At 36.4% G+C, this 15747-nt stretch overlaps 1 protein-coding gene across 10 annotated transcripts in view; it reads right to left on the bottom strand.

Annotated features, from left to right (window-relative positions):
• LOC117419752 (SH3 and multiple ankyrin repeat domains protein 3-like) overlaps positions 1–15747 on the bottom strand; it is a 276153-nt gene that overhangs the window by 144396 nt on the left and 116010 nt on the right. For all 10 annotated transcript variants that reach the window (XR_009307250.1, XM_058985907.1, XM_058985911.1 and 7 more), the window contains 2 exons: positions 12909–13076; positions 10280–10396 (listed from right to left, as the gene is read on the bottom strand). Coding sequence is in view for 9 of the 10 variants with exons in the window: in XM_058985907.1 (XP_058841890.1) it covers positions 10280–10396; positions 12909–13076 (285 nt within the window). In the remaining variant the exon portion in view is untranslated. The remainder of the gene's footprint in view (positions 1–10279; positions 10397–12908; positions 13077–15747) is intronic.

Genomic DNA, 15747 nt, shown 5'->3' with positions numbered 1-15747 from the left:
CAGAAACTAACAAGCAGGGAATGTAAACTTTAATGCTTATATATCACAAACATATCATTTAAAACTGTAATATCGTATACCTGGTAGAGAGAGGCCCTGTATTACCTAGAGCAGACACACGGCTAACACCACAAGTGTGTGTTTTTCCATTTGAAAACATACAGGAAAATACACATTTCCACAAACCCATACAGTTTTTAACTAACTTATTAAAATAATGTTATGGATATACAAATTCAAGCATTATGTGTAACAAAGCAAATGTGGAGTAATGTTTATTCTGATTTGATTCACACCCCATCAATGATGAAAATGGATCCACATGCCGTATATTTCATGAACTAGTACATATATACCTAAAACCCTTTTTGAGAGCTAACGATTTATTGAATTGGACCCACAGTACCAATATATTTGAAGTCACAGAACCAAACTTATTTTCCAAGCCTTTTTTTTCTAATTAACTAAATTGATACACCAATCTGGATTTCACCATGACCCCAGAAAAACACATGAAAAGCTGGTATGATTAATGTATTTGCGTAATTGTAGGGCAGTTTTTAAATTTTTTAATTTTTCTATCTTTGGCAAACTTAAATACAATATGTTTGGCAAAAATTATTCTAATGAGGCCATGTAACCCAATTACAATTATACAGTATTAACTGGAACACATACAAAACTACTACTATCAACATTTAAAATAAATGACATAGTTATTAATACTGTATATTTACATCTTAATTGTCCCACACCAACATATAATTTCTTGGCGTCTGTTAAAGCATAATAATCTACATTTCTCTACATAGACCTCCCTGCCTGCCTAATTGAATCCTAATGTGCAGCAGGTGGCCAGGTGGCAATTGCATAATTGATGATCAATTAACACTGGTCATCTGCCTTTAAAAAGGGGCTGAAAAGCCAGTTTCTTTGTTCTTCTTTGTTCTTTGTTTGTTCCAGGGTACCAGGGTAAAGATTCATGCCTGTGTGGATAGCCAGGGAGAGTGAACTAGATGGACCACCCACAATTATCACAATTTTAGGGTAGGGATTAATTTAGGGGATTTTAATCCCACTCCAATTTATTTAGTTTATGTTAATGTGTGTATCTATCCTTCTGCACTAGGGCTACCATTGCTGGTACCCTAGTTACGGCCACCAACTGCTGCAACCCTTTGTTTATTAATAAAACCTGGATGCTTGAGCGGCATTTTCAATCTCAAACCCTCTGTGTCTCTCTCGTTTCTCAGCGGATACCCACACAGTAACAGTATACCCCTGTTACACCACTATTAACTGTATTTTTAAAAAGTATTTTATACATTACACACAAGGCTTTGTTGGTGATGTTTCATATATTGTGTCCAGTTTATAAGTAGAATAAGCAACATGGATATATATACCCTGATTTGATTATATAAACAAAGCTTAATTGCAATATATGAGACGTATTCTAAAGCCCATGGTATGTGTGTTTGTGAGAGAACCCTTTTTAAAAGTTCTGTGTTTTTTTCATATTTTCTGAGAGCCTTTTTTTTGTTGCTCATTTAGAAGCTCAGGATCCAACCCTCTATACATACAGACAAATCAAGGAAATTGAAATCTGAAATCTTGACCCATGCCATCAATGTACCGCACACTTCATAGACAATGAAGCATCTTCATTACTAGAGTCAGATGTGGAAGATAAGTGTTTGTTTAAATAAGAGGGTAAAGTTATTCTGCATTAGGAAAGAAAGGTCATTGTGTTCTCCTATCAGCTTTCTGCGCCTATAATGAGAGTGTCTCTCTCGCTGTATCATGATTGCCGTAATTAAGAGAAAGGGCCTCTACTGGGACCAATTAAATCTGATCCACCATCTCTTATTGAAACCTCATACATCTTCAACACAACAACAGAGGGGCTGCCTTTAACATTGTCAGGAAAAAAAACCCCACTTTGCTGAGAAAAACGAATGTATTACTTCAAAACAATATTAAAATTATAACAACAAGTGTACCACAGAATTTGCCTGTAATATTTTCTGTCGCCTTTTCTTCCTCTTACAGTATATGGCAGGTAGCCAGCCACAACAACACCTTTGAACAATTCTGGATTAGCCTTAAAGCCTTAAAGGTCTACACAAACCTTCAAATTAAGTTAAGACCACTGTGGTCTGACTGGAACGCAAATAGAAATCTATTCCCAAGGACAATGGCGACAGGTGTCAAGGCTGGCCAAAGGCAATATGCTATACAGAGAATATCATGAGACTGATCAAAATAATAATTAATTTAAAGCACAGGAATTTCATATTTCTGATGGTGATTTATCTGGCAAAAACTAGGATGGATTGGTTTTAAGACATTAGGAAAACTAGAAAGGCATTTAGCAGAACGCTTTGTAGAATATATGATAAATCCTGCTTGATTTAAATAAAGATTACTACGGGAAATAAGTTGTTGAAGGGATGGGAACCTAGGAAGTGCAAGACAGAGATTGCCAACAAAAATGTACATAGTACCAGAAACCATGTTTTAAAATGAAAAATTTGTTCAAACATGTGTTTCTTTCAAAACTACATATATGAAACCTACTTTACACAGCAAATGGAAAACGACATGTAAGATTTATGGAATTATTTTATTAGCTACAACCTTTTTAAATGGACTATTCCTGTACATATATATTTGACATGAACTCTAGTCTTAGTCTCTTTAAGACTGTACTATACTGATAACTTAGAAATATAGGGCAAACTGTTTAACTATAATACTTTGCAGCACTAGACTGGTCATGCTCACCACAAGTTATGAAGAAAATAGTATTTGAGAACAGTTACAGCAGCCTCTTGTGGCCAGATTAAAGAAACCCCATCATTTAGGTAACAGAGCATGAAATGTTGGGAGATTGCAGTGGATGCACACATTAATACTCTATCCACCTTGCCCAAGACTTCAGGAGCACATGAGTGTGATAATATTTTGAGTCTGAGACATGCAGTAAATAAAATATAAAACACAAATATACAGTATTCAACCCTTCTGTCTTTCTTTCTTTGCAAATGACTCAATTCCTCATGCCTTGAGTAAAAAGCTAAAGTCATTATGCAAAATAAGTTATTTGTACTAGTATGAAAAATGGTACCTACAGTATTTTTGCTATTAGTGATCGTGGATGAAATGGTTAAATAGCTGTCCTATACAAACTAGGTTTAGATATAGGATGCATTTTATGTAAGTTCAAATGAAAAATGACTTTGGCATAGAGAACCACCACTAAAATCAAAGCATTTATGATTGGCACTTCACATCTCCAAATAAAAAAACAGGATCTATCAGAATCGGATTACTTTAAGCAACTGAAGACAACAAGTTATTTTTACCCAATACTGCCCCAATATGTGTGGAGGTTTGTGTATACTGTATTTGTTGGGTACTCAATTGACAAAAATATTATTAGTTATACACTCACTCAAATGTTTTTATAATGTATTTTAAAACAATGAAAAAGCTTAAAATGCAACTTTCAGAAAGTATATAGAATTCCCTGAGTTTAGATACATGCCTCACTCTTGAATAGCGAAAAATCTGCTTATGCAAGTTCTGTACATCATCAATAATAAAATCACTACGCATGCTTTTTGAGTTAACTGCTGCCGCTAACAAAAAACTACATTATTTCTTATAGTTCAGAATGTTAGTATTGCACCTCACAGAACATGTGTTTTGTTTTCTTTATAATGTGCCTGTAAATATTTAAAACACAAAACAATGAACATTATTACCTAACAGCTATATATAATGGTAGTATGGTATAATGAATGAATGTATAAATTAACATTATTCTTATAATTACGCATTGTTATGTGTATCACAGTCAGCAGACAGATGGGGTCAGACGCACTCCAGATGCCCCTCAGCCAGTGTTACTACACCTACCACATTTCTTTCAGTTTCACAATTAGATTATCTTAAAAAAGGCAGGCAAACTGCTGTAGTGCATCGTTATTTATTTTAACAATGTAAACAAGTCAGGTCAGATTATGTCATATAGTACTCACCTCACCTCACCTTGTTTTGCTAAATGATCTTAAAGCCAATTTCTTCCTTTAGCTTAGTTTGTTCCTTTAGCTTCTTTATTTAATTGAACTAAATTGTTCAATAAAATGAAATAATAAATCAGAAAGATAATAGGGCAATGCCATGGTGGTACTACAGGGGACTCAGTATTCTACAGGTAGTGGACAAAAAAATGGAAACACCACTGTAAAGTCACTTAATAGGGCGTTTGGCCACTATGGTAGCCCGCTCTGTGGAGTTCTCGGTGGACCATTTTTGATGAAACAGGCTGCTCGCGCCCCAGGTTGAAATTTGCAGTCAATTGATCTGCAGCTGCTCACCTGTTTTGCCTTGCACTTCAAATTAATGCACGGACATCACGATCCTGGAGTATGCGCTTCCGCCCACTGTTGCCCTTTGCTGATGATGTCTTTCCCTCGGAGTTTCATGCCGACATCACCTTCGACACCGTTGCTCGTGAAACATCAGCAAGTTGAGCTGTCTTGGTCACTGAGGCTCCTGCCAAATGCGCCCCAACAATCACCCCTCTTTCAAAGTCACTGAGGTCTCCTCTTGCAGCCATGCTAGCCATAATTATAGGCAAGCAGGCCTGACCAGCATTTTTATACATGACCCTAAGCATGCTGGGATGTTATTTGCTTAATTAACACATGAGCCACACCTGTGTGGAAGCCCTTGCTTTCAATATACTTGGTGTCCCTCATTTACCCATTTTTTTGTCCACTACCTGTATATTAATACAGTAGCAGCCAAAGATTAACCTGTAGGTCCATTTGATCTGTTTTCAGCTGATTTCTTTCCTTACTTTTGCTATGCAGTGAATATAATCACAATCTGTTCTGAAAGATATAAAATGAAATGTCCAAGGCTTCTACCGGAGCAAAGATTAACATAATAATACTAGTCAATTCCCACAAAACTGGTGATAGTTTAGCAGTTTATGCCCCATTTTTGTGGTTATTTCTCTGAAACCCAATTTTAATCTCTCTGGGAATTAACTAACTTGCAAGGTACTGTATGTATTCAAATTAAAACTTGTTATTTGGTAATTATGTATTCTAAATATTATATATAAAATAATAGAATGGCTACAGTGAATTACAAGGTTATAATTGCATCGAGGATCATAAACTACAAGAGTAAATAATTCACCTGATCATCACCCCTAGGTGCCATTATAGATACAAAATAACCATTTGTTATTTTTTATAATACATGCATTCCACAACTTTTATTTCGTGGACCGCTTGCAAAGTTTTGCTAAGCTACCATTGTTTAATTGTACACAATGGGCCTCATTTACGAAAGGGCACTAAACATTATGGAGAACCTTGATTGCAGTTAGAGTAAATATAGTACATATTTCCATATTTACTATTGCAATTGTATTCAATATCACGTGAAATAGTGGCCATATTATGGTGCCCACTGATTTTATTGTACCACACTATGGTAATCAGAATGAATGGTAGTGCATTATTATGTATTTAAATGAGGCACCCCGCTCTGAATAATGAGATGAGCTTTTTTTCACACTGTATTTACTAAAAGGTGATAATCATAGTGTGCACCTTAAAGTGAGCGATAATTAGTTTGTTTGGAAACCAGGCTTTAACCACTGATAGGCGCATTATTTAAACCTATTTTTCTGGGATCATGGAGGCATTACTTGCATTAAAGTTTTCATATAGAGCAGTGAAAATGACCTGTAAATAACAGGTTATATTAAGTGTGAATAAACAGGAATGGCATGTTATAATTTCTTAGATGTTATTTTATAGTTCATTACATTGGTACAAATACGTGTGCTTAAATAAAACACTGGACCAACATAATACAGTGCTTAAATAAAACACTGGACCACTGGAGGCTGTTTGGTACAGTGGTGAAAGAAAAGGGCTTGTAATTAGGAGGCCCCTGGTTCAAATCCCACCTCAGCCACTGGCTCATTGTGTGACCCTGAGCAAGTCACTTAACCTCCTTGTGCTCCGTCTTTCGGGTGAGGCGTAATTGTAAGTGACTCTGCAGCTGATGCATAGTTCACACACCCAGTTTTAGGCCAGTTGTAGCATATTACTGTATCTGCAGCAGCTCAAAATCCTTTCTATCGCTACAGTATTTTGCTGCAGCTATATTAGACACGTACACGAAATGTAAACTGCATAGCACTGACGATTCCTACAGTATGTTAAAGAGTAAATCAGAATGTCAAAGCACAGCACAGGCTGGTAAAGGGCAGATGACTGATAAATCAAAGATATTATGTCAAGATGACACCTTGGTAACTCATACAGAGAACAAGCTAAACTGGCTTGCTTACTTTGGCACTAAGCTGGATATTGGCTGTGGAAGGCACAGTAATGGCACCTGTGATGTGAATACAGCCAGTCCCTGCAACATTCTTAAACTGGCTAATAGCATGAAGAACCAGAGCCAAGTGTGAATTAGGAAAAAAAATTGCTACTGATTTAATCTGTCTGGGACTGTCGTGACTCAATTTACTGCCAAGGTCAGTAGCTACAATCAAATTACAGAAAGTTTGCCTGGATATGTTTCCAAGAAGCTCAAATTAATGTACTGTAATGTGCATGCTAGCAGTCTACATTAAAAAAAAAAAACAATGACAGGCACTGACTACAACTGTACACTTGTCATAAGAGAAGCCCTATGACGGGGGGCAGGTCAACAGGATTTAAATGCAAAATACTTGAACTAGAATTTACTACGATGGGTTCTTGTGAAAAACAGAAAAGTTACAATTTCAGACTAGAACAGCTACTACTTAGATTGTCATTGACATCTAAAATAGATTTGTTGAACGGATACATGAACCCAATGCAAAGACATACCTCTCAGGCTCTCCAGTGTTGCAGATGTAATCTTATTTTCCTTTCCTGTTGGAATTGTAATATGACGACCATGAAATGTGTGTTGTGTGCAAGTCAAGGAGGGTTATACTGTGGGCGCTGAAGGGGGAGGAGGAGGTTTGCTGTGACAATTACCGTTACCTTTGTCCTGTTCTGTTCTTACAACAGTAATCTTTAGAAATAAAGATATCCCATTAGAGCTGCAGCCTTGGCAATGTTATGAGCTTTTAGATGGTTCCTTTCTTTTAATGGGAACAAGATGGTAGCTTGAAAAACACAGTGGTTAGGTGAATGCTTATACTTGTTCCAAGATCACACTGCAACCAAGGTTTGACAGGGTATTCCATTTTAACTGAAATATTACATTCAGCACCACCAGTGTAGCTAATTAAGCAATAGAACCCCCAGAACCCTTATAGAAGGCTGTGTGGTCCAGTGGTTAAAGAAAAGGGCTTGTAACCAGGCTTATAACCAGGAAGTCCCTGGTTCAAATCCCACCTCAGTCACTGACTCACTGTGTGACTCTGAGCAAGCCACTTAACCTCCTTGTGCTCCGTCTTTCGGGTGAGATGTAGTTGTAAGTGACTTTGCAGCTGATGCATATTTTACACACCCTAATCTCTGTAAGACACCTTGGATAAAGGCATCTGCTAAATAAACAAATAATAATAATAGAAGCAGGCTTTACCCCGAACCGCCGAAAACATTATCCCCGACCCTGGAGAAAGAATTTTCTTTAACGAAGTCTTAGACCTGATCTTAGACCTGATCTTAGACTTGATTTGGCAGCTGATGAAAACTGGCATAAAACTGCGCTCTTGTATATACCTAGCGGAGAGCCACGTTACCTACACTTGCCAAGGTTGCCATTAATATGTTGACTTTGCCACACAGTACTGCAGAATTAGAACAAGTTTTTTTTTTCTCAGATGAACCTTGTAAAAACAGGCATAAGAAATCAATTGTCTCCAGACAATTCTCAATGGAATTCTGACTATCAAGACTGCTGTTAAAAACAGCACCAGCTTCAGACCAACGATCCAGTCTGCATATGTGTCCGTGTATGACCATAAGAATTAAATATGACCTAAAGAAATGTAAGTACACACAACTAGACTATTTTATAATGTATTTTTATTTATTGTTTCTATTTGTTTTTAAATGTCAGAAATAAAAATACAATGTCAGTAAAAAAAAAAGTCCACGGTATGTCAGTGAAAAAAACAAGGTTGGCAACCCTGATTTGAGTACACGACAATGTGCAGGTTTGTTTGTTTATTATATATATATATATATATATATATATATATATATATATATATATATATATTATATATATATATATATTTACAGTGGCCTTTATATATATATATATAGATATAGATAGATATATATATATATAGATATATATATAGATATATATATAAATATATATATATAGATATATCTATATATATATATATATATATATATATATATATATATATATATATATATATGTGTGTGTGTTTTTTAATTCTAGATTTTAATTCTTTAAACCGTGCACACCTGATAAACGATCCAGGTGAACAGCAAGCCCAAGACATGGAAGAATCTATTCAGTGGATTTAAACAGCAGCGGGCAGAGGTTAGAATTTTAGCATACAGTGGGGGTCCTTTGTTTACCAAGTTTCTTAAAATCAATCATAGAACACTGCACGGGAGTCTCTTTAAGGTATTTATGTTACTGTTACTTTTATGTTACTACCTTATTAATTTTTTTTTATACCAGCACATTTTACACAACAGTTCGGACCTGCAAACCAATAGATCAAGACTAGACTACAGACTCCAATTAGCACTGATCTCAGACTATCCAATGTTCATCCGTAAGGTAGTCTGATATTAGTGCTAATCATGATCTGTGCAACCAACAGATTTTACAGTTAATCGCAATTTTTAGTCATTGATGGAACTCTGACCAGACATATATACTTCCCTCTGTATTTTATGCAAGCTGCTTACTATCTAGAATCCTCCTGTCAACTAGATACTATTGATTTACTCAATAAAGGGGACTTGAATGAGTGCTTAAAAAAACACATTTACAAGGGTGTGCCAAGTGCTCAGTTGTTTAAAGTGTCCTCCATACTTTGAAGCCTATTTCAGCATCACTATCTCTATCATAGTGTCCAATTGAAATTTTAGAGCCACATTATGCAACCAATATCAGATTCGGTAGTAACTAGTTAGAGAACCTTGTGATGAAAGCAGAGATATAGCTCTGCTGTGAATTCACAAACACATAACAAAGAAGCGCTGTACATACATAACTATGCTTACAAGCTTTCACATACTTTTGAAGCCTTTGTTTACAGAACTGTCAATATTTTATCTGTACCACCTGCTTATTCTTAAGTCAAGACACAATTTCTTAAATTGTCTTAACCGTTCACATCTGTCCTTCAACTCTATTGCTTATACAACAGTGATGTATCACACCTGATTAATATAATAAAACACTTTCACCTCCCTAACGTCTCCAGTTTCTGATATCTGTTTTAGTGTATAAGATAAAAGAGAAACTAGATGCACACATTCCCATTCATGCTATGCAAGTAACATACCAGTAGTATTGACGATGGAACTTATAGGAAGGCATATCACAACCATCATAAATGTATTGGTGCTGTATCTAGTCATCACCTCTAAGGTACAAAAAAGGGACTTTTTTGTACCTTAGAGGTGATGACTAGATACAGCAACAGATTCATTGCATCTAAATAGAGGTTATTACAGTTATAAACAGATTCATTGCATCTAAATAGAGGTTATTACAGTTATAAACAGATTCACTGCATCTAAATAGAGGTTATTACAGTTTACAACTCTTTTTAAAATCTGTATTCATTCAGTCAGCTCAGCATGTATAACATTGACAACCAACTGATAATGAGTCTCTGTTATTGCTCAAGATTCGAATCCCAAACTTGTCTGTGTTCCTGGAGTGCCTTCTGAAATTCCAGGAACCCCACCTCAATACAAAGATGATCTAGGGACAACCAGGACAGTGTAATCCCTAACTATACAACATGGCTTGTATTGCATGGCAATTACACCACAAGACTTACTCAGAAGGTTGTTCTTACTTTACAATAAATCATAAAAAAATATACAGGGTTCTAAGTGTAAACTGGCATTTTAGTAAAATGATCTCACTCTGAACATTCATCTGCGTGCTCTGCTGGCTAATGACGGACTCATAATGGTATGCTGCCTGCAGTGCAGTTCAATGAGATGAGCCGAGAATATGTACAGTGGACTAGTTTAATCCTTCCCTGTCAATTCAGGCAGCCTCCTCCGCTTACCTGGTTGTAGAGGGCACAGACATGGAGGGCAGTGTTCCCCGAGGCATTCTGGGCACTCAGATCTGCTCCATAGAAAAGAAGGTGTTCCAGGTGCTGAACATGGCCATGGCGACAGGCCTGGAGAGATACAGACATCATATATAAATATATAACAATTCACTGGTAGATCTGACACACTGAATTAGGTCTCAAACAATTATTTCATCTCAGCTACTATTTTCTTTTTTTATTGCTCTGTTGTGCTCATACAAATAAAACAAACGCACAACATCTTCCTTTCCTAATTTATCAAAAATCTTTGTTAATTCAGTAGAACTTGTCATATCGGATTTATTTGGTTCGAGGGGTCCATCGGATATGTGATAATATCCCATCTCAGAGGGAGTTGTTATACTGCATTGTAGTTGCTTTATTAATGTCGGGGCTTTATAAATTAACAAAGCAATAAGTCTAAAACACGAAGTACAGTTCTGGACATAAACTATGCAATAATAAATAACAAAATAAATAAATAAATAAACAGTAGAAATGTCTGCAAAAAAAGTGTAGTTTTAAAAACAAAGCACTGTAATACAGTATTCCAAAAACAGTTCTAACATATTTTCTCAGTCCATGCCAAAGTAATCAGACAGTTTTTATTTTTTTATTTTTTTTGCACCTCAGGTGTGTGTTAACTGGAGAGAAAAGAAACAGAGTTTAAAAAAAACAACACGAAGAAAGAAGCACGCACACAAACTGCTTCTGAAGGTCGGCGATGGTGTGATAAAATATTCTTTCAGCTTTTTAACAGTACATTAATTACAGTACATTAATCCCTCTCTATTTTGTTCTGTTTTATGTGAACAGTGACTGCTAGCATGTAAAACCCACTGTCTTTTCATCTGCCTCCAGGTCTGCAGCAATAGCCCTCTTGTGTTCTCTAGCGCCTGGTTTTTATATGCAACTTAATCTATTCTGTCCTGCTAAGAGCTAAATTTACTATTTTATTACCCATAATAAAATAACCATTGACCAGCTTCCATCTGTACCATTCAGTTGGTAGCAGCATGTGTAAATAACACATGCCAGAGGTCTATCAGTTAGTAGAAGGTATTGTATCTTACAGGGCCAGACATGCTAGATTCGATTGTATTCTGTTTATGATAGAAGGCACAAATGGTATTAAAGGTATGAAGAACTATTTTGCAGTTTAAAGCTTTAGCTGGATATGTTACAAACACCCTTTATTAACATAATGTGATTTGGCTGCTTGACGTTTATTAACTTATCTTAATAATTGATCACAAAACTTAACAAAGCAATTGGCTCACTGAACAGTAGGTAATTATTGGGTGCTGGTTTGCCAGACAGTTCTGCAATCAATACCCTGCTTATTTTCACAAAGGTGGTTTGTGTGGGTTGTGTTACATGTAAATAGACCAGCCTACTCTGTCTTGCTTACCCACTATGAAAAGGACAATTTTAGTTAATATGATCATATTAAATGACTGGGGGGAGAACCTTGGTATTCACATGTAAACAGGTTACTTGATTTTGTAAAACAGCAGATTATCACAAATAATCATCTTTGTGTGATTTTCTTTATGTGATTGTGTCAGTTATTGGTATTGACCCTTAAACTGCACTTTCAATTTTAAACACAACACGGTGTGATATAAAAGCACTAGAATCTTATAATAACTGGTGAGCAATTTTTTCAGTGGGCTCATCCAGTTGATATCTCCCATAATAACGGACGGTTATTATGTGAAACACGCGCTCATTCACACCAGCAACAGAGTGAGACCCCAGCGGGAGCTGTCAAACTAAAAGGAATTCCACAACAAGCAACACAGAACTTTAGAACTCTGGCAGGAAAAAATGCTCACCAGAGATTATAACAAATACTGCTTGGGGTAGTTTGTGGCAAATGAGAATTTAATGACTTATCACACACTACCCCATGCATTAATCTCTATATTATGTTTAACAAAACTGTCAGTGCCCCCAAAATACTAGATAGTAAAACAAAGCTTATGAAGAAAATCTATTAGTGCATTACGGTACAGGTACTCCAATATCCATGATACAATTAACAGGAAAGTGAATTAAAAAAAATGCTGATTGGCAGAATATGCACATTATGAGTCAAATTTCAAACAGAATATTCAACAAGTATAGAGTGCTGTTTAATTTACTGTAAATAGGTTAATTCTCTTAGAAGGTCACTCCGTCAGACTTTTATAGTATAAGAGAGTCATTTTCTAGCCAAAATATACTGATACTGGCTGTGCTTACAATGAAAAAAAAAACTGGTATGCTCTTTTCGTTCCTTTATAATATGATAAAATGTCCTCAACACGTTTATAACTACGCCCCCTCACATAGACTGGAGTCGGGGCCAAGCATGACCACCAAACACTAATATACTGGTATGGTGTGATATACTGGTATGGTGTGATATACTGGTATGGTGTGATATACTGGTATGGTGTGATATACTGGTATGATGTGATATACTGGTATGATGCGATATACTGGTATGATGTGATATACTGGTATGGTGTGATATACTGGTATGATGTGATATACTGGTATGGTCACAAAAAACAGGAAAAGGGAATTTAAATAATGTCCAACAAAAAGTTACCTGGTGAATTTCTTGCCATCCATTCTCGTCCACACAACCCACGATCGCATGGTCATGGAGCAGCAACTCACAACAGTACGGGTCCCCTCCAACCATGGAACTGTGGTACAGCGGACTCAAACCTCGACTGTCCTTGTAATCAGGAGAAGCACCCAGGTCTAACAGCGTCTGAGCAAAATGAAAGCAATGAAACAGCATAGAAGATTTAAGTATAACAATCTGTAAACCTTACTCTACACTGTGTCAATTATTATATAATTCAAAAAATACAGTTGATTAAACACATTTTCTGAACAAATTTTCTACATGGTCCCAGACAAATTTCGCAGTCACTTATTATAAATTACTTCTAATAATACAAATTTCCTGGAAGTCCGAATTATGGAGCCCAGACAGGAAGAACAATTTAAATAAAACGAATTGCCCTAGTTCACACAGCTGGGTGTAAAGGACATTGGGAAATGTTCTGTATTTTAGTGCTGTTTTGGAACTACTGATCCTATGATGCATTTCGAGTTGCCATTTCCATGAAGCAGCACAAAAACGTGCACTATGCTTGCAGACAAAAGTGGAGGAGTTGAAAGTGATGGATGATGCACCGGTAGATTTCAACATTCCCGCCAACACTTTCACTTTGTCAACCAATCAGAAAAAACATGATACAATAATACAGGCCTATGAACAGCAAACTGTGGATGAAAGTCATCAGCATGGCCGATTTGCTCAATACCCTAATGTTGAGGATGCCTTGTTTTTGTGGTTTAAAAATGCCCAAGATCAGAATGGGACATGCAGGTTTCAACTGCAGTTCATTTGCAATGTATATTTTTTAAAAGTGAATTTACTGTATTTTCAGTAAAATTGTTCGGGACCGGTGTGGGAAATGTAAGATGTTGTAAAGTATCAAGCGATGACCAGAGGAGTTTTTGTTGCGCCAAGATGGGTTTCTTTTATTATTCAAACAGGTGTGAGGAACACAGGAACAGAACTGAACTTTGTCAACTGGGGCCACAAATAACCAAGACCATACCACAAAACAACAAAAACATATATATCAATAAACACTATTCTGAAATATTCTGAAAATCAGGTTCCCCTCTCAGCCCTTTACACAGCTTTAACCAGTTTAGAAAACCAACCCAACTGAGTGTGGGGCTTGATTCAGGCTATTTATACCCACACTTAGCCCCTCCCCTTGGAACATACCAAATAAGTAAATATTAAAAATATTTATATCTTACTTTAGATTAGGCAATATATAAAAATGACATTTCTTTTAACGTCATAAATACTTATTGTTTTTCATGGCTGTGTACTTTCATGGATTATAAAACCACTGTTCTTCCTTTGATACTTCCCACCGCATAGACTTGCATTATGCGCACCCCCTTTGTCCACACACACAGAGACAGGCAACCCCAAATCAGGAAGTTTTACTTTCATCTTTCCTAAGTCTTAGTTAAATAAATTATGCTAATTCCCGGTTAGATCTTTCTTTATTCTTTTAAGTGTAAATCCACTGTATAACTCAGCTGGATTAAAGTTAGTATTAATTAATTTTCTTAACAGAGACGCTGCAAGTTCATTGAGCGTAGGCCTCCATTCAATGAACTCTGCCGTCACTGTGCACCCTGCCATTTAGATACAAACTTTTTTTTCCTTTTCTTTCAGTTAGGTGCGTTCAATAGGTAGAGCGCTCCAGAGCGTTACGTGGTGCTTTCTATTGAAAGACCTGCTCGCCGGGAGCGCTACGTAACAGTAGCGAGTCAAGATCGAAGATGCCTCGCTGGAGGTTCAAAATGGCTGACATGCATTATCAGTGTGGAGGCTGCAAATTGATGTTTTCAAATATGGATTTGTATGACCAACACATGTGTGATAAGTAATATTTTTGTTGTGATTTTAGCTTTTTAAAACTGATTATGGTATTTTTTAAAGTGATGATTGAATTACAAAAGGAAACATGGACTATGTATAACTTGACAAATCTGACTCACGCCAAGATGTTAAACCAAAACAAGTGTCAGTAACTTTAGTACAAACATACAGTAGTCATAATTACATTTAAAAATATATATATTTAAAAATGTACAATTAAAGCAACTGTTTTAATATACAGCGATGTATTGCCTGCTATTGTGAAATTGCTCGCTCCAAACACAGCGTTCAATAACTGCTAACACATATCATGGGGCGCCACAAGAGAGCACTCTGCTATTGAACGCAGGGCTGCTCTTCTCTTCCTCCCCCCGGACCCAGCATCCCAACTCCCCGTGTTGGTAAGTACATTCTCATTTCACATTTGACCATTTAGTTTACAGTTACTATGCCAGCAGATAAAAGAAAAATAATAAAATGTTTACAGGAAGTCCTTATTGCGGTGCATTCTATGTTCTAAGTAATGTCTTTTAGTTCCCATTATTCATTAAATTGAATTCAGTCTGTTACAAAAACGCACAGTGCTTTTACATTTATAATACTTTTTATTGTTCTGTATTTGAAATTTGATTTCAGTGTTACTGTAACGTCAATACAATCTGACAGGATGCATTTGACTTAGACGACTGATAAGATGAATTACTGATATAGGAGGCTGTGTGGTCCAGTGGTTAAAGAAAAGGGCTTGTAACCAGGAGGTCCCCGGTTCAAATCCCACCTCAGCCACTGACTCATTGTGTGACTCTGAGCAAGTCACTTAACCTCCTTGTGCTCCGTCTTTCAGGTGAGACGTAGTTGTAAGTGACTCTGCAGCTGATGCATAGTTCACACACCCCACTCTCTGTGAGTCGCCTTGGATAAAGGCGTCTGTTAAATAAACTAATAATAATAATATAGGTTT

This window comes from Acipenser ruthenus, chromosome 14 (genome assembly GCF_902713425.1).
Source record: "Acipenser ruthenus chromosome 14, fAciRut3.2 maternal haplotype, whole genome shotgun sequence".
NCBI lineage: Eukaryota > Metazoa > Chordata > Actinopteri > Acipenseriformes > Acipenseridae > Acipenser > Acipenser ruthenus.
The sequence above is the reverse complement of the archived record's forward strand: the minus strand, read 5'-3'. Positions and strand labels throughout refer to the sequence as shown.